Source organism: Choloepus didactylus, chromosome 16 (assembly GCF_015220235.1).
Source record: "Choloepus didactylus isolate mChoDid1 chromosome 16, mChoDid1.pri, whole genome shotgun sequence".
Lineage (NCBI taxonomy): Eukaryota > Metazoa > Chordata > Mammalia > Pilosa > Megalonychidae > Choloepus > Choloepus didactylus.
Window position 1 is genome coordinate 53,867,569 of NC_051322.1, and position 20,718 is coordinate 53,888,286.

At 38.9% G+C, this 20,718-nt stretch overlaps 1 protein-coding gene across 2 annotated transcripts in view; it reads right to left on the bottom strand.

The window, feature by feature from the left end:
- The window catches only part of TAF4B (TATA-box binding protein associated factor 4b), a 197,223-nt gene extending 187,770 nt beyond the window's left edge, over positions 1–9,453 (bottom strand). For both annotated transcript variants that reach the window (XM_037805602.1, XM_037805603.1), the window contains exon 1: positions 8,651–9,453. In XM_037805602.1, coding sequence (XP_037661530.1) covers positions 8,651–8,996 — 346 coding nt within the window. In that variant the 5' untranslated portion in view covers positions 8,997–9,453. The remainder of the gene's footprint in view (positions 1–8,650) is intronic.
- Between the last annotated feature and the right edge of the window lie 11,265 nt (positions 9,454–20,718).

Below are 20,718 nucleotides of genomic sequence, written 5' to 3' on the forward strand. Positions count from 1 at the left end.
CAAGGTTCATCCATGTTGTCATATGTTTCACAACATCGTTCCTTCTTACTGCCGCGTAGTATTCCATCGTGTGTATATACCACATTTTATTTATCCACTCATCTGTTGAAGGGCATTTGGGTTGTTTCCATCTCTTGGCAATTGTGAATAATGCTGCTATGAACATTGGCGTGCAGATATCTGTTCGTGTCACTGCTTTCCGATCTTCCGGGTATATACCGAGAAGTGCAATCGCTGGATCAAATGGTAACTCTATATCTAGTTTTCTGAGGAACTGCCAGACTGACTTCCAGAGTGGCTGAACCATTATACAGTCCCACCAACAATGAATAAGAGTTCCAATTTCTCCACATCCCCTCCAGCATTTGTAGTTTCCTGTTTGTTTAATGGCAGCCATTCTAATCGGTGTTAGATGGTATCTCATTGTGGTCTTAATTTGCATCTCTCTAATAGCTAGTGAAGCTGAACATTTTTTTCATGTGTTTCTTGGCCATTTGTATTTCCTCTTCAGAGAACTGTCTTTTCATATCTTTTGCCCATTTTATAATTGGGCTGTCTGTACTATCGTCACTGAGTTGTAGGACTTCTTTATATATGCAAGATTATCAGTCTTTTGTCAGATACATGGTTTCCAAAAATTTTTTCCCATTGAGTTGGGTGCCTCTTTACCTTTTTGACAAATTCCTTTGAGGTACAGAAACTTCTAAGCTTGAGGAGTTCCCATTTATCTGTTTTTTCTTTTGTTGCTTATGCTTTGGGTGTAAAGTCTAGGAAGTGGCCACCTAATACAAGGTCTTGAAGATGTTTCCCTACATTATCTTCTAGGAGTTTTATGGTACTTTCCTTTATACTGAGATCTTTGATCCATTTTGAGTTAATTTTTGTGTAGGGTATGAGGTAGGGGTCCTCTTTCATTCTTTTGGATATGGATATCCAACTCTCCCAGCCCCATTTGTTGAAAAGACCGTTATGACCCAGTTCAGTGACTTTGGGGGCCTTATCAAAGATCAGTCAGCCATAGATCTGGGGGTCTATCTTCAAATTCTCAATTCGATTCCATTGATCAATATGTCTATCTTTGTGCCAGTACCATACTGTTTTGACAACTGTGGCTTTATAATAAGCTTCAAAGTCAGGGAGTGTAAGTCCTCTCATTTCGTTTTTCTTTCTTAGAGGGTCTTTAGCAATTCGAGGCATCTTCCCTTTCCAAATAAATTTGATTACTAGCTTTTCCAAGTCTGCAAAGTAGGTTGTTGGAATTTTGATTGGGATTGCATTGAATCTGTAGATGAGTTTGGGTAGAATTGACATCTTAATGACATTTAGCCTTCCTATCCATGAACATGAAATATTCTTCCATCTTTTAAGGTCCCTTTCTATTTCTTTTAGTAGAGTTATGTAGTTTTCCTTGTATAGGTCTTTTACATCTTTGGTCAAGTTTATTCCTAGGTACTTGATCTTTTTAGTTGCTATTGAAAATGGTATCTTTTTCTTGAGTGTCTCCTCAGTTTGTTCATTTCTAGCATATAGAAACATTACTGACTTATGTGCATTAATCTTGTATCCTGCTACTTTGCTAAATTTGTTTATAAGCTCTAGTAGCTGTATCATCGTTTTCTCAGGGTTTTCCAGATATAAGATCATATCATCTGCAAACAATGACAGTTTTACTTCTTCCTTTCCAATCTGGATGCCTTTTATTTCTTTGTCTTGCCAGATTGCCCTGGCTAGCACTTCCAGTACAATGTTGAATAACAGTGGTGATAGTGGGCATCCTTGTCTTGTTCCTGATCTTAGAGGGAAGGCTTTCAGTCTCTCACCATTGAGTACTAACACTGAGAGCTAACTTTTCATCAGAAACAATGGATGCTGGAAGGCAGTGGGATGACATAGTCAAAGCGCTGAAAGAAAAAAAAAAAACCTGTCACCCAACAATCTGATATCTATCTGTGCCAGTTTGGATATATTATGTCCCACGCAAAAGTCGTGATCTTTTAACCCAATCTTGTTGAATGGAAACCTTTCGATTGAATGTTTCCACGGAGATGTAACCCACTCAACTGTGCGTGAGAACTCTGATTAAATTATTTCCAAGGAGGTTAGGACCGCACCCATTCAGGGTGGGACTTGATTAGTTCACTGGAATATTTAAGAGAGCTAAGCACCAACACAGACACTGATGCTTGGAGATGCAGACAGAAGGACATTTGGAGATGCTAAGCTAAGAGATGAAGCCCAGAATTTGCCGCAGAGAAGCTAAGGGAGAACCCCTAGATGCTTAGTCAGAAACGCCCTGGGAGAAAAAAGCAAGGACACACAGGAGCTGAGAGAGAGGAGCTGAGGCAGAAGCCCAGAGACATTTTGAAGAAAGCCATTTTGAAACACAACCTAGGAGGAAAGGACCAGCAGAAGCCAGCCACATGCCTGCCCAGCTGACAGAGATGTTCCAGATGCCCATTAGCCAATCTTCAGCAAGGGTATCCTCTTGTTGATGTCTTAGTCTGGACACTACTGTGGCCTTAGAACTGTAAATTTGTAATCTAATAAATCCCCGTTATATAAGCCAATCCATTTCTGGTATTTTGCATAATAGCAGCATTAGTAAACTGGAACACCATCAAAAATATCTTTCAAAAATGAAAGTGAAATAAAGACATTCCAAGATAAACAAAAACTGAGAGGATTCATTGCTAGCAGACCCAACCATAGTGGTCTGAGGCAGAACTGTAGGCAGCCTAGTATAGTACTGAAGGAGTACCACACATAGAGCCAAGCTGCAAAGACAGGGAGATTAGGCTTCTTTTTTTTCCTCTTTGCTCCAGGCACTTAAGGAAATCCCCATCAGGTCGCTGGCTGAACACTGAGAATATAAACAGAGACTTCAGTGACCACAAACAATAAAGTCTCAGCATACACAGTTTGGAAAATTCACTAAAAGATGACTACAGATCTCAACAACCAAAAACAGCAAACTCTAGGAAAGGAGGAGAATCTGATTTCCAGAGTTACTACATTATACTGTTCAAAATGTCTACTTTCCAAAAGAAATTACAAGACATTAAAAAAAAAAAAGGAAACGACAGCTCATTCACAGAAAAAAATATACAGAATCATCCTAAGGAAGCCCAGACACCGGACTAACTAGTTATACACTTTAAATCAACTATCTTAAATATACTCAAATGTAAAGGACAATAAAAGAAACCAAAGAAAGATGTATCAACAAAATGAATATCAACAAAAACATGTTGTAAAAGAACCAAATAGAAATACTGCTTACTATGAGCAGAATGTTCAACTTGGTTAACTTAAGGTTTTGGAAATGGACAGAGGTGATGGTAGCACGTTGTGAGAATAACTAACAGTGCTGAATGGTGTGTGAATGTGGTGGAAAAGGGAAGCTCACAGTCATGTATGCCACCATAAGGAAAGCTGGAGTTTAAAAGATAGGAATGTATAAAACAGTAAATCTTGTGATGGACCATGTCCGTGATTCACTGACAAATATTAGAGATCTCTCTCATAAACTACAACAAACGTATGACACTGCAACTAGAAGTTATTAATAGAGGGGCATATAGTGGAAAAAAATATACCTATTGCAAACTATATACTACAGTTAGTAGTATTTTAACATTCATCAACTGCAACAAATGTACTACACCAATACTATGAATCAAAAATGGACGGGGGTGGTTAGAGGTATGGGAGGATTTGAGTTTCCTTTTTTTGGCTTTATTTGTTTTCTGGAGTAATGAAAACATTCTAAAAATTGAAAAAAAATTAATTGTGGTGATGGATGCACAGCTGAATGATGGTGCCAGGGGCAACTGATTGTACACTTTAGATTTTTGGATAATTGTATGGTATGTGAACAAACTCAATTAAAAAAAAAAAAAAGTAAGCTCATAGATTTTGGTGATTTTTAATTTCTTTTTATTTTCCATATTTGTAGTTGTTGTTGATTTTATATAAGCATGTTATTATTTTACAAAAACAATAAAGTTGTTTAGGAAAAACTAAGCCCAGGGTAACCTATGGAAATTTTGGAAATCTACTGGCTTCCAAGAGGTGGGGTATTACAAATTATCTTATTTACTATAGCATCCACAGTACTTAGCATTGAACCCAGTGCATAGTTAGCACTGAAATGCCTGAGACAATACCAAAATATAGCAATAGTCTTCAACATTCAGATTTCCTTGTTCCATAAATTCTAATTCAAGATATCTAAGTCAAGAAAATAATCAAGATACACACCACACTCTAAATACAAAGACATCTGGTTTATTTTTATTTATAAGTAATTTACTTAATAACAAAAAAGTGTAAACAACCTAAATGGACAATAAGTGAATCATTAAATAATGGATTACACAGCCATTAAAAATTAAAATTTTGAGTTTATAACATAGAAAAATGTTACCATATAATGCTAAATGCAATGCAGGATATAAAAACTGTATCATAGAAACCCAATCACATAAAAATAGGAAAGGTAAGCAGACTTTTTTTTTCACAGAAGACTAAAAGCTTTTGCAAGTAAAATGTTCTATATCTTGACTGTGGCGGTGTTTACACCTTTGTCAAACTCACCAAAATGCACCATAAATGGGCTCTATTTTTTTCCTCCAAAAACTATATTTCAAAAAAATTCATATAAAAAACAGACTAAAAAATACAACCAAAATATTTTTTGATACTGTGATTATGGGTAATTTTTCCATGTTTTCCAAATTTTCTACAACAAAGTAACATTCTTCTAACCCCACCCCGACCCCCCCAAAAAGCACAGGGTGGGTAGGCATTGAGGTTATTTCAAGATCCATCCTTTCAGACTATTGAGAATTTGGGAAAAGCTAATATATATTAGATAAATAGCAACTGTGAAGTACCTATAAGCCAAATATTATACAGGGTATTCCTGCTGCACAACATTGTATTCCACATGAATGGTGTTCTCTAGAGTTCTGTGACATGCAGATTCTATAAACTTATTTTATTTCATCCAAATAATAGCTCTATGAGGAAGGTATGATCCACATTTCTGATGAGGAAACTGAGGTTTAGAACAAGATTAATGAACTTGCCCAAAATTACAAATCTATAAAGATATGTTTGATTCCAAGACCGACGAATGATCGGTCCTATTCTGCTGTCTTCCACTGCTTTCCACAAAAGGCTAACCTTCTAAGCCTCTTAACTATCTATGCTTGATCAGCACATCACCTAGACCCTACTTTCTGGCCTTGGTCAGAAACTTCCAAGCTACTTTGACTGATTTCAAGCTAACAACAGCCCTCTTAGGTGTAGCTATTCAATAAGTAACAAATCCATTTAATAGTAAAATCATCCAGTCCACATTTTTTATCTTCAAAGCCTACCTCCCCCACTCAAATTATAAAGCTAACCTTCTCTTACCATTAACTAAAGCCAAGTCTGGAAAATGAATTCTTAGATTCCATGGGTAGCTCTTTAAAATTAAGTAATAACATTGTTGATTATACATTTATACAATCTTGTGGGGGTAAATTTTGTCAATATTTATTGAAATATTAATTAGCTTGGAACCAATAATTCAACTCCTGGCAATTTACTGTACAGAAATGGTTTGTTTACAAAACTGCCCAAAAATATACATAAATATTCCCTATGGCATTATTTATAATAGCAAAATGTAGTGCAAACATCAATGTCGAACAGGAAAGTGGTGAAAAAATGATAGTATGCCCAATATAATGGACTATTATTCAGGTGAAAGAATGAGGAAGATTCACAGATACTAACATGAAAAAGATACAACAAACTGTTACTAGTAATACTTTGGGAAAATAAAGATTGTAATCTGTGGTGTGTACATATATATATATTTTAAAACAAATTCTGTTCACACTAGAAATTCTGAAGAGAATGAAAGATTCATTACATTAGAAAATGAAGAGCTGACTTCTAAATAAATATTATACATTATTGAGTAATCAACTGCTCATCAACAGTACATAATAGAAAGGGAATATTTGGATTCATAACTTTTTAAAAACATTACCTTAATCGGTGTTTTCATTTCATCCCTCAATTACTGGCATTAAGGTACACGGAGCTATCTTATTCTCACCAACCAGTACACAAATGTGTTAGTATATGCTTCCGCCACACATGGGCAGAAATTCCCCAGAGCACTTCTTCCAAGCACCTCCCCACTTCCTCAGTAACTAAAAATTCCCAAAGACGATTTATCTCCTCTCTTTTGTGGGAAGTCCTCCATGGTCAGTAATATAAAATACTTTGGTACAGTACTATCAACATACTTAAACAGTGGTTCTGGCTTGCTGCGATTTAGCTCAAGCAAGTTTGAGTTTGGTTTCTTTGGGTATAAAATAAAACATTACGGTCTAAAACTTTCTAAATCACCTTTCAGCAATGATACTCAGTGAGGCATACCGTACACACACAAATGCCACCAAGTGGTAAGCATAGTGTTGTGGAAAGATTACAGTTAAATAGACCTGATTCAAATCCCCTCCGACACCTATGAGTTGCCCGACACTGGGCAAATTACATACCCTTAGAGACTCTTTTCCTTATTTGCCTTCTACCTATTATAATCAACAAATAAAAGAACATAAATACTTTATTAAAAGTGCGTAACATGGTAAGTGTCAACAAGTGATCAGTTTCCACTTAGCAAGTTTTCAGTCTTGACACTTCTATTTTTCTATCTTCATTTTATTGAGATATATTCACATACCACGCAGTCACACAAAACAAATCGTACTTTCGATTGTTCACAGTACCATTACATAGTTGTACATTCATCACCTAAATCAATCCCTGACACCTTCATTAGCACACACACAAAAATAACAAGAATAATAATTAGAGTGAAAAAGAGCAATTGAAGTAAAAAAGAACACTGGGTACCTTTGTCTGTTTGTTTCCTTCCCCTATTTTTCTACTCATCCATCCATAAACTAGACAAAGTGGAGTGTGGTCCTTATGGCTTTCCCAATCCCATTGTCACCCCTCATAAGCTACATTTTTATACAACTGTCTTCGAGATTCATGGGTTCTGGGTTGTAGTTTGATAGTTTCAGGTATCCACCACCAGCTACCCCAATTCTTCAGAACCTAAAAAGGGTTGTCTAAAGTGTGCGTAAGAGTGCCCACCAGAGTGACCTCTCGGCTCCTTTTGGAATCTCTCTGCCACTGAAGCTTATTTCATTTCCTTTCACATCCCCCTTTTGGTCAAGAAGATGTTCTCCGTCCCACGATGCCGGGTCTACATTCCTCCCCGGGAGTCATATTCCACGTTGCCAGGGAGATTCACTCCCCTGGGACACTTCTATTTTAATACTTTTTTGACTGTCTCTGCACAAACTTAACTTATTGGGCAGGATTTTTTTTTTTTTTTTAAACAAATTTGGGACTAATTTCCTCCAAATACACTGATAGAAGAGTGTGTGGTATAACAAGCTAGAACTTGCAAATAGTGTAAAGAGTGGTTCACAAAGCCTTAACAAGTTTATGTGCATTGTGTATGCACAGTACAAAACTAAAACAGAACTTCATAAAAAGTGAAGAACATTATCTTTCCACAATTTGTTCATGACCAAAAACATTAGCTACAAAAGAGCCAGTGTCATCTTGCTATAGGATATCAAATCTTTTCAATCAAGGCTTCCACTTTTTTTTCTTACTGTCTTTGCAGGACAATGTTCCAACTACTGCTAAGCAAAATTAATAGAAGACAATGTAACAGCATGAGTATTGTTTATTCCAAAGAAGAATGTGGGATGTGGTCTCCCCCCGCCGCCGCCCCCCCCCCCAAACCCGGCAATGAAATTTTAAGAAACTTTCGGTTAAGGAAAGAAAGATGATAGGCACTCAGATAGCATTCAGCATATTTACAATATGTAACCGGTCACAAAGCAAAACCTTTGTGTAAAACATGTTACTAACAGTAAACACTAGGATAAAAAGGGGCCAAACACTAACTGTAGCATTCAAATACCACTTCAAATATCACATCCTTCAAACCTAATAATCCAATCGCAAGCCTCTAATCTATCTGTCAACTCTGGTACTTGTCCCTTTGAATTTCTTCTAACTGAAAATTACAATTATGATTCATCTAAAGATTGTGCAGAAAGCAGCATTATTCGTTTTGGGGACTAAAGAGCAGTAAATGTATTGTCTTGCTCAAATTTAATATTCTCTTTCGGTGAACTCAGAAGAACCTTTTAAATACACTATTTTACATCATAATCTAAGCGTGTGGAAATATAAACTGGATTTTCTCTACATGAAACTAAACTTTGACTACATAGAGTCTAACTCAAAGGCCCGCCTGAATATACTGCTCTAGCTTTTACTATGTCTCTTAGGCAAAAAGTCTCTTTCCAGATGTACGAAAAGAAAAATTACGCGGTAATGACTCAAACGGCTATTAACTATAAAGCCAAATCCCTGCCCAGTAGGTTGCTTCCCATAAACTCCCTGCAACGTCAAGATTATGAAAGGCTTAGTGTTAGTTCTCTTGGTTCCGAGTCTTGTAGAACCACGAGCGAGAACGAATAATCCCGATCTGCGAGGTTACCGGGTCACAGCTAACTGGACCGGCGGATAAGGCTAGAAAGGGTGATCCACATACCTGGAGGAAGCTGGAAATTAGCAGGCATCAGGATTGTTGTGTTGGGGGCTTTCGCAGCGACTATCTGGGGTGTAAGCAGCCTGGGGCCGCTGCTCAGTTTAGGAACAGCACTGACAGAAGTCACTTTGGTCACCAGGGTTCCCAGGGGGGCCGCCTTCCGCAGGGGCTGGGAGGCTGTGGACCCCACGCAGACGCTGACAGGAGCTTTAGTCACAGAACCCACAGCCACGGACGTGCTGTCTACCCGGACCGGCAGGGCCCCGGCGGGGGCCATGGTCACGGTCCCGGAGGTACTCACACCGGCGGTGGGAGCGGCTCCGGTCGGTTCTGTGAGGCCCCCGGGCATCCCCCTCGGAGGATCAGTGGCAGCCGCGGCGCTGCCGAGCCGGGAGCACAGGCGAGGGGAGGCTTTGCAAGTGGCAGCCGACTCCAGCGCGGTTTCGGCTCCACAGCATAGCTAGGGCGAAGCGCACGGGCCGCGACAGAGAAGTCGGGGACCCGCGCGTCCCAGACTTCTCTCCCCTCCGTGAGGCGCGGACTCGCCGGCGGCCAACACCTGCCCGGGCGCCCGCCGCTCCCTCAGCGACACCCACACGTGCGCCTGTTCAGTCAGGCACCTCAGCCTCCAGCTCCGCTGCAGCTGAGTCCAGCCGGCAGCTCCCGGGAGGGCGTCACTTCTGCTCCTACGTTCGAGGCTAACTATGCTACGGTCCCCCCGCCAGAAATTTCAAAACCACGAAACTAGAGAGCACGAAGACCCCATACGCGCGCCCCGCACTACCCGGACGCGCGATAGCACCAGCCATGTTTATATAGCCACGCGGAGAGCTCACGCACGCGCCCAGGACGCCGCCACCGCCCCGGGCTTCCCCCGGAATCCGGCCGTTTGATTGGCCACGGAGAGAAATCGCGTTCCTGACGTCACTAGGGACGGCTCTGAGGAGCGTTAGAATCTTCTCCGGAACAAGGAGGGAGGGCGAGTTGCCAAAAGCCTACCACGTGGGAGGGAGAAACTGCGTTTAGAAAACTGCGGCAACGGCGTTCCTTGTTGGTGCCGCCAGATGCGTGTTCCTTGAAAAGCTAAGACTAGATTTTCCCCAGGCTTCTACTTTTTAGGGAAATAATGTGGAGGCATGATTTTGGAGAAAGATATCTCAATAAGATCTTAATCACGGTTCCTCAGTGTTTTTCTGCGGACTTTACGCCAAAACGTTAGTAAAGTTAGCAATTGCAGTTGACATGAAAATAAAAAAGTCCACTTTTTCCTTTTAAATATTTAAGAATTATGTATAGTTTCAAGGTGTGCAATATGTGCCTATTTTCATATAATTTTAGAACTGAACTGCCCCAAAGGAAAATCCTTTCTTCCACGGTGCTCTATCACCTCTAATCTTACTAAAATTACTTAACTTACATGTTTATCTCCGTGAGAACTGGGACAATGTCTTTGATAACTTCCTCCTAAGATTCTAGCACTTAGATTTTGAGGGCAAACATAGATATTCTTTGAATAAATAAGAAATATTTTTTGGATGAATCAGTAATACTGTCCAATTTGAAAAAACTTGCCCCAAGTGATCTAGTCAGAGAAGAGGCCTTAATTTTTGGCTATTACCATGTTTTTAAGAACCGACATCATACTGAAGAAGATTTTGCCGTAGGTAGTCAGCCTTTACAAATGCTAGTTTTCTCCCTCCCTGCAAATACCAATCAACAGGATCTATTCACAGCCCTCCCACCCTTCACCACTTTTGCTACCCCCCACGTTGCAACCAAAGCAAGAACCCATTCTTTATGATCCAAATCAATCGCAACCTCCTCTATTCCGTGAAGACTTACCTTCTAGCAAACTACTTGAAGTGGAGTATAGGAAAGGAAAACTAAATTTATTGAGCACCTCTTGTATACTCGTCACTAAAAAAGTGTATTTCTTTAAAAATTTTTAACATTTTATTGCCTTCAAAGCATCAGTTAAAAGGGTAATTTATCCAAAAAACCGGGATTCAAACCAGTCTGTATGATGCCAAAGTACATCTCTCTTCCCTACTCCACAAATGTCTTATTCATCATATATCCCACACTACCCTTAGGAAAATGCCTTGCACATAAACGGTATTTAGTAAATATTTGCTAAATGAATGCAATGAACGGAGCCATGCAACATTTTCAGTGAAGCAAAAAGAGGTAGTGGAATTTGAATCTTAGATCTGCTCTTTACTCTCTAGACAACTTGTTTAGTCTTGTTTTTCTTTTCCTCCATATAGTATGAGTTCAATAAATACTTGAAAGAAGGCTCGAGTTTGTTCCAGTGACTCTCCTTTTCTAAATGTCCATTAAAGACCCCACCCCCAATTCACATACTTTCTTTGGATATGCAATTAACCTGGATCAAGTTAAAAGGAGGCTTAGGTGAGGAGCCAGATTTTCTCCTTAAAATGAACTTACACATTTTTCTTATAATTGATTATTTTTGCTTTATGATTTATCTCACTAATGAGAGCTTTAATTTTCTAGTTCCAAAGATCATATTCCTCCCAACCAACCATAGGTCCTGAATTTGGAGTGATGATTATGTTTACATTTCCTTTCTATAGAAACTTACTACTAATAAAACAGAATACTTAGGAGATCAAAATAATGCATTTCATCTCTCTATGTATGTAAGAAAAGAAAATATGGAGGGGTGAGACAACAATTTGATTTTATTATGTTTACCTTTTTAAATATTTGTAAAATTAAAGATCTTGAAAAAATACTGATCTTCTAAAGGAGAAACTAAGCCATAAAATGTCCATACATGCTGCTCACCAGTTCAAGTAATGAAACAAAATTGTAAACAACATAAAAGGCTTCTTTTATATTTCACTATTTCACTACTTTTTACATGCACATGAACAGCATCTAACTTGAACAAAACCAAATACTAAGGGTACAACTATTGCATGGACAAATTAAATGATTCTCATTGTCCATTTGATTTTCCAAGTGCCTAAAGTGTCTTAAGAACATGCAAAAGAGCTTTGTTTACCTGCAAAATGAGACCAGCTGAAAACAAAACAAAACAAAACAAAACTTATCAGCTAAGAAAGTTATGCCCGCAATCTCAAAGTAATTCAGAAACAAATGCTTTCAACTTCTATACTCTTGACCAGGTCCACTATCTGTGTGCTTTTACAACTGAGCATGTAAATACTTTCTACAACAAAGCACACTCCTAGGACATAATGGTTCACTGTCATTCTTTTCCTTTAAAGGAATGTAGCTGAAACTCTTAAAAATTTTTGACTTTGTTAATGACTTCCATTTTTGATACCTCCATTAAAGATTTAATTAAGTCTAAGACACTTTCTAAAATGATTAATATTTAAGAGTAATGCTCCTAGAAAAAATCAAAACAACTGAAAGATCCATATATAGGTTAGTTACCCAAATTATGATCTCCTTACATGGTGGAATACTAATCAACCATTAAGATCGACACTTGTAAAACTACATATATTGACATGGAAAAATGATCTTAATATATTAAGTGAAAAAGCAAGGTCATAAAACAGTATGTGAAGAATGATTCCATTTTTTTTGTAAATAAAAAAAACACCTGTTAAACCAGTAACAGACAGATACATGCTCAGAAAAAAAATCTATAACATTACACACCAAACAGAAGATCTCTGTGTTTGGAGACATTCTAAGTTGATCATTTTTGTTTGCTTCTCTGTATTTACTAATTTTTCTACCATGAACGTGTTATATTTACATCAAAAATTAACACAAGCTTTTTCTTAAAATATATATATATATATATTCTTAGAGACCACTGAAATCTGTGAGTGCAACTAAGTACTCCCCAAGTTCCTCTACATGAAACTTCATTAGACTTCATAAAACTGTGCAAATACAGTGGCCTGCTCAAGGACTGTGCTAAGCAGAAGTTTATTACAAAAGCTACCTTAACCAAGGAAAATGGGCCATTTTCTAACAATGGGAGTGCTAATTTCTTTTCATTGAACATTTTAAAAAAACTTTATTCAGGACTTCTGGGGAAGTAGGGAACACCAGGACTCAGTCCTTGCACCAAAACAACTATTAAACAGGAAGGAACTGCCTGAAAACAACTATTTTGAAACCCCAGAGGCCAGAAGAACACTGTACAGCATCCAGGGAAGAACAGAAGGAAGAGACTGATATGATAAAGAACTGTAAATTCTGACTGATACGATAAAGAACTGTAAATTTTTCTCTCTGTGCGTGGCTACCAGCACCCATTCCCCACCCTTGCAGCAGGGTCCAGTCCCTGGCTAGCTGCTGGTGACAGAAAGGGACAAAAAGTCCTCTAACTCAAGAACAGGGTTGGGCAGGGTCAGTCACAGATCATGGCTTTTCATTAGGAAATTCAGATCCCTAGAAGCAGGCTCAGAGGGCAGCTATTGTTTCAACCCATCTTGGACAAAGGCAATAGCAGCCATCATTTCAACACTCCCCAGAGGGGCAGAGGCAGTGAGATTTAAAGACACAGCATTTCCTCAGGGCTGCAGGGAACAGTTAGCTGAAGGGCTACATTTGATGGGCAAGCCAGAAAAGCTCAGCTTGGGGGAGCCATTGGAGAAGATTCTGGCACTTTTCCTGATCCTCTCCTGTGACGGTTTGAAGCTATTGTGGACCCTAGAAGAGCCATGATCTTTCAATCCAATCTTGTGGGATGGGATCTTTTGACTGAATGTTTCCATGGAGATGCTCTTTCAGCTCCTATGCATCCTTGCTTGTTCTCCCAGGGTGCTTCTCTCTAAATGTCTTGGGGTCCTCTCTTAACTTCTCTGGGACAAACTCTGGGCATTACCTCTTAGCTCAGCATCTCCAAACGTCTTTCTGTCTGCATCTCCAAGTGTCTGGAATCTCTGTTGGCCCCTGAGCTCTCTTAAGTTCTCCAGTAAACTAACCAAGACCCATCCTGAACGGGTGGGATCACACCACCATGGAAATAATCTAATAAAAAGGTCTCACCCACAGTTGAGTGGGTCATACTTCCATGGAAACAACCTGTATCAGTTAGGGTTCTCTAGGAAATAGAACCAATAAGAGTTATATACAAATATAAGATTTTATAAATGTATCTCATGCAACTGTGGGGATGCAAACTCTGATGAAGGTGTTTGATGAACTCCTCAGGAAACACTTCGCTGGCTAGCTGAAGAAGAAATGAAGGTTCTCTCTCTCTCTCCCTTAAAAGTCTTCAACTGATTGGATTAAATCCAGCTGATTGAATTCTCTCATTGCGGAAGACACACCCTTTGTTGATGTAATCAGTCACAGGTGCAGTCAATTGACTGATGATTTAATAAAGCAGCCTTCTGGTTTATTTTTTTTTAATAATTCAGTTTTATTGAGATATAGTCATATACCATACAGTCACACAAAGCGTACAATCAATTGTTCATAGTACCTCCATATAATTGTGCATCCATCACCAAAATTAATTTTTGAACATTTTCATTACCACACACACAAAAGTAATAAGAATAAAAATTAAAGTGAAAAAGAACAATTAAAGTAAAAAAGATCACTGGGTGCTTTTTTTTTTTTTGTCCCCGTTTTTCTACTCATCCATCCATACACTGGACAAAGGGAAGTATGATCCACATGGCTTTCCCAATCACATTGTCACCCTCATAAGCCGCATTTTTATACAATCATCTTCAAGATTCAAGGGTTCTGGGCTGTAGTTTGATAGTTTCAGGTATTTACTGCTAGCTATTCCAATTCATTAGAACCTAAAAAGGGTTATCTATATTATGCATAAGAGTGCCCACCAGAGTGACCTCTCAGCTCCTTTTGGAATCTCTCAGCCACTGAAACTTATTTCATTTCTTTTCACATCCCCCTTTTGGTCAAGAAGATGTTCTCCATCCCACAATGCCAGGTCCAGATTCCTCCCCAGGAGTCATATTCCACATTGCCAGGGGTATTTACACCCCTGGGTGTCAGATCCCCCGTAGCGGGGAAGGCAGTGATTTCATCTGCCAAGTTGGCTTAGCTAGAGAGGGAGGGCCACATCTGAGTAACAAAGAGGCATTCAGGAGGAGACACTTAGGCACAATTATAAGCATGCCTAGCCTCTCCTTTGCAGTAACAGTCTTCCCAAGGGCAAGTCCCGTGATTGAGGGCTCAGCCCATCAAACCACCAGTCCCCTATGTCTCTGAGCACATCAGCAACCATCGAGGTGGGGAAGCCCAACACCCCTGCATTCTCCCCCAGCAATGTTCACATTAGTGGTAGCATAGAATATTTCTCTTTTTGTACTTGGCTTATTTTGTTCAGCATTATGTCTTCAAGGTTCATCCATGTTGTCATATGTTTCATGACATCGTTCCTTCTTACTGCCGTGTAGTATTCCTTCATGTGTATATACCACATTTTATTTATCCACTCATCTGTTGAAGGATATTTGGGTTGTTTCCATCTCTTGGCAATTGTGAATAATGCTGCTATGAACATTGGCGTGCAGGTATCTGTTCGCGTCACTGCTTTCAGATCTTCTAGGTATATACCGAGAAGTGCAATTGATAGATCGAAGGGTAACTCTATAGCTAGTTTTCTAAGGAACTACTAGACTGTCTTCCAGAGTGGCTAAACCGTTATACAGTCCCACCAACAATGAATAAGAGTTCCAATTTCTCCACATCCTCTCCAGCATTTGTAGTTTCCTGTTTGTTTAATGGCAGCCATTCTAATTGGTGTGAGATGGTATCTCGTTGTTGTCTTAATTTGCATCTCTCTAATAGCTAGTGAAGCTGAATATTTTCATGTGTTTCTTGGCCATTTGTATTTCCTCTTCAGAGAACTGTCACTTCATATCTTTTGCCCATTTTATAACTGGACTGTCTATACTATTGTCATTTGTTTAGGATTGTCATTTGTTTAGGATTTCTATATATATGCAAGATATCAGTCTTTTGTCAGATACATGGTTTCCAAAATTTTTTTCCTATTGAGTTGGCTGCCTCTTTACCTTTTTGACAAATTCCTTTGAGGTACAGAAAATTCTAAGCTTCAGGAGGTCCTGTTTATCTATTTTTTCCTTTGTTGCTTGTGCTTTGGGTGTAAAGTCTAGGAAGTGACCTCCTAATACAAGGTCTTGAAGATGTTTCCCTACATTATCTCCTAGGAGCTTTATGGTACTGTCTTTTATATTGATGTCTTTGATCCACTTTGAGTTAATTTTTGTGTAGGGTGTGAGGTAGGGGTCCTCCCATTCTTTTGGATATGGATATCCAACTCTCCCAGCCCCGTTTGTTGAAAAGACTGTTATGTCCCAGTTCAGTGGCTTTGGGGGCCTTATCAAAGATCAGTCGGCCGTAGATCTAGGGGTCTATCTCTGAATTCTCAATTCAGTTCCATTGATCGATATATCTGTCTTTGTGCCAGTACCATGCTGTTTTGACTACTGTGACTTTACAGTAAGCATCAAAGTCAAGGAGTGTAAGTCTTCCCACTTTGTTTTTCTTTTTTAGAGAGTTTTTAGCAATTCGAGGCATCTTCCCTTTCCAAATAAATTTGATAACTAGCTTTTCCAAATCTGCAAAGTAGGTTGTTGGAATTTTGATTGGGATTGCATTGAATCTGTAGATGAGTTTAGGTAGAATTGACATCTTAATGACATTTAGCCTTCCGATCCATGAACATGGAATATTTTTCCATCTTTTAAGGTCCCTTTCTATTTCTTTTAGTAGAGTTATGTAGTTTTCTTTGTATAGGTCTTTTATATCTTTGGTTAAGTTTATTCCTAGGTCATGATCTTTGATGTAATCTTGTGTGGGCAGATGTATTAGTGTTGACTAGATTGTAATTCTTTGAGTGTTTCCATGGAGATGCAACCCATCCACCTGTGAGTGATGACTCTGATTGGATAGTTTCCATGGAGGTGTGACCTCACCCATTCAGGGTGGGTCTGAATTAGTTAAGTGGAGCACTATATAAGCTCAGACAGAGAAGTGAGCTTGCTACAGCCAAGAGGGACACTTTGAAGAATGCACGGAAGCTGCAGAGTAGCTGCAGATGAGAGACAGTTTGAAGACAGCTGTTAAAAGCAGACTCTTGCTCCAGAGAAGCTAAGAGAGGATGTCCCAAGAGCAACCAAGAGTGACATTTTGAAGAGGAGCTGCGGTCTAGAAAGGAACGTCCTTGGAGAAAGCCATTTTGAAACCAGAACTTGGAGCAGATGCCAGCCACGTGCCTTCCCATCTAACAGAGGTTTTCCGGATGCCATTGGCCATCCTCCAGTGAAGGTACCCAATTGTTGATGCATCACCTTGTACACTTTATGGTACAGTTACAGTCTAACTGTGTAACCACATAGACCCCCTTTATAAAAGCCAATCCATTTCTGGTGTTTTGCATTCTGGCAGCATTAGCAAACTAGAACACTGACCAAAATTACAACTTCCTTCTTTCGAGAAATGGTAAAGACAATGTTTAAATTCATATTTAAGTGTAAGAGGTCCAAATAGCCAAAACTATCCTAGAAAAGGAAGGTAGCATTCAAGCATGAACAAAAAAAGAAAATCATAGGCAAATAGGACATCATAAAAATTAAAAATTTTTCCACATCGATGGACTTCATCCTGAAAGCACAAAGACAATGCACAGAATGGGTGAAAATATTTACAAACCACATATCCAATAATGGCTAAACATCTAGAATACACAAATAAATCCTGCAACTCAACAGCAAAAATACAAAAAAAAAAAAAAAAAAAAAAAGATTTTAAAAATGGGCAAAAGACCTGAGTTAACACTTCTCTAAAGAAGACATACACATTGCCATAAGACCATGAAAATATAACCAACATCACTAACCACAAGGAAAATGCAAATCAAAATCACAATGAGATACCATCTCACACCAACACAAATGGGGACAATTGAATAAACAGAAAATAACAAGTGTTGGTGAGGATGTGGAGAAATAGAAGCACTTGTTCATTGTTGGTGGGAATGTAAAACTGCAGCCTCTGTGGAAATTTTTGACTGCATTCTTTGGGATTGAATGCTCACCTTTCCCATTGCCTCCATGTCTCCCCAAGTTCTCTCTTTTCATAGAATGTCAGGATTATCTCTAGAGTGGCAGGAGCCTCCTGCCTTATTGGAAAGAAAATCTTGATCTATCCATTGGGCACTGTCTAGCCCAGATCCCAAGCTATTATCCAATACCTGGGGTGATAGAAAGAGGAGTTTGTAGTGTTATCCCATCTTGGGTGGTATACAGCTCAGGGCTCCAGGCCTCCTCTGTCTGTTTCCATACTTACTCATCTTATGCAAGGGCTGCAGCTTCAAGGATCCTATCAAAGACTGGCTTACCTCCTTGGGTGGGTGCTTCATTGTTTTTGAGGGCATCTGCTAGGACTAGTCACCGTCCTTTTACAGACATCCATCCAGTGAGGATTTTGATCCATTTCTTTAGTAGGCTGTTTTTCTTTCTATTAGGCCTGCCCCTGACTACAGACTGTCCTCCCAGGTTCTTTGCCTAGCAAAAGCACTTACATTTCCGTTGTTTTCTCCCAGATGAACCACAAAAACCCAACCATGCTCCCAAGTCCAGGGCACTGCACCTGCACACGGGCTCCAGACACAGGCCTACCTGCTGCCATTCTGCATGCTCTTTCCTTCATACGCTTCCCCAATCTCCTCTTTTGAATCCTGTTCCTATAAGCAGAGAGTAAGCACATGTGTTTTCATGGTAACCTAGTCCTTGGCATTCTCTGGTTCTAGCTTCACCACAGAGCAAGTGAGGCTTCACTGGAAATGTAACAGGCCAGAATTCAGCCCACTGATTTTTGACAAGGTGGCAAAGACCACTCATTTATGAAAGAATTAGTATCATAAAAAATGGTGCTGGTCTAAAAGGAGCTGAGAGGTCACTCTGGTGGGCACTCTTACATACAATATGGACAACCCTTTTTAGGTTCTAATGAATTGGAATAGCTAGCAGTAAATACCTGACACTATCAAACTACAACCCAGAACCCTTGAATCTTGAAGACGACTATATAACAATGTAGCTTATGAGGGGTGACAATGTGATTGGGAAAGCCATATGGACCACACTCCCCTTTGTCTCATTTATGGATGGGTGAGTAGAAAAACGGGGGCAAAAAAAAAAAAACTAAAGGAAGAATGGGGTGGGGACAAGTTGGGTGTTCTGTTTTTACTCTTGTTTTCTTTATTCTTGCTTTCACTTTTTCTGCTACAAAGAAAATGTTAAAAAAAAATAGATCAGGGTGATGAATGAACAACTATATGATGGTAATGTGACCAATGGATTATATACTTTGGATGATTGTATGGTATGTGAATAAATCTTAATTAAAAAAAATTTAAATGGTGCTGGGAGCTTACAAGGGGTGACTGTGATTGTGAAAGCCTTATGGATCGCAGTCCTTTGATACAGTGTATGGATAGATGAGTAGAAAAATGGCGACAAAAAACTAAATGAAAAATAGGGTTGGGGGGATGATTTGGGTGTTCTTTTTTACTTTTATTTTTTAAGTCTTTTTTTTCACTTTTTCTGGTACAAGGAAAATGTTCAAAAAATGGATTGGGGTGATGAATCATATAGTTGTGCAACTATACGATGGTACTGTGAACAATTGATTGTAACTTTGGATGATGGTATGGTATATGAATATATCTCAATAAAAATGAATTTAAAAATGGTGCTGGGATAACTGGATCTCCATTTGCAAAAACAAAAAACAAAAACAAAAAAAAAACAAGAAAAAAAGAAAAGGAAGACCCATACCCCCGTACCTCACATCATATACAAAACTCAACTCAAAATGGGTCAAAGACCTGAATATAAGAGCTAGCACTACCAAGTTCTTAGAAGAAAACACAGGGAAGCATCTTCAGGCCCTTGTCTTACACAATGGCTTCTTAGACTTAACACTCAAAGCACGAGCAACAGAAGAAAAAATAGATAAATGGGTCCTCATCAAATTTAAAAACTTTTGTTCCTCAGAAGACTTTATCATGAAAGTAAAACAACAACCTACACAATGGGAGAAAATATTTGGAAACTATATGTACGATAAAGGATTAATGTCCAGAATACGTGTAGAAATCCTTCAGTTTAACAACAAAAAGATAAGGCAATTTAAAAATGGGCAAAAGTCTTGAAAGACAGCTCTCCAAAGAAGTTATACAAATGACCAGAGAGCACATGAAAAGATGCTCAACATCAGTAGCCATAAGGGAATGCAAATCAAAACCACAATGAGATACCATTTCATAACCATTTAGAATGGCTGCTTTAAAAAATGGAAAATAATACTTGTTTGGGGAGGATGTGGAGAAACAGGAGCAGTCATTCACTGCTGGTGGCAATGTAAAACGGTGCAGCCATTCTGGAAGACAGGCTGGTAGTTCCTCAGAAAGCTAAGTATAGAATTACCATATGACCCAGAAATCCCACTAATAGGTATATACCCAAAAGAATTGAAAGCAGTGACTTGAACAGATATTTTCACACTGAAGTTCATAGCGACATTTTTCATAATTGCCAAAAGATGGAGGCAACACAAGGGTTCATCAACTGATGAATGGGTAAATAAAATGTGGTATATACATATTATGGAATATTATTCAGTCATAGAAAGAAATGAAGTCCTGATACATGTGACAGCATGGATGAACCTTGAAAACATCATGTTGAGTGAAATAAGCCAGACCCAAAAGGACAAACATTATGTGACCTCACTGATTTGAAACAATTAGGAATAAGCAAACTCATAGAGTCAGAATCTAGAATATAGGTTACCAGGGAAAGAGTGGGGTAGGGAATGGGAAGTTAAGGCTTTAAATGTACATGGTTCATGTTTGGAGTGAAGGAAATATTTTGGTAATGCATGGTGGTGATGGTAGCACAACATTGTGAATGCAATTAACAGCAGTGAAATATATATCTGAATATGATTAAAGGGGAAATGTTAGATTGTATGTATGGTAACAGAATACAATTTTTTAAAAAATCATGAAATAACACTACATAGTGAGCCCTTACTTAAACATGGAC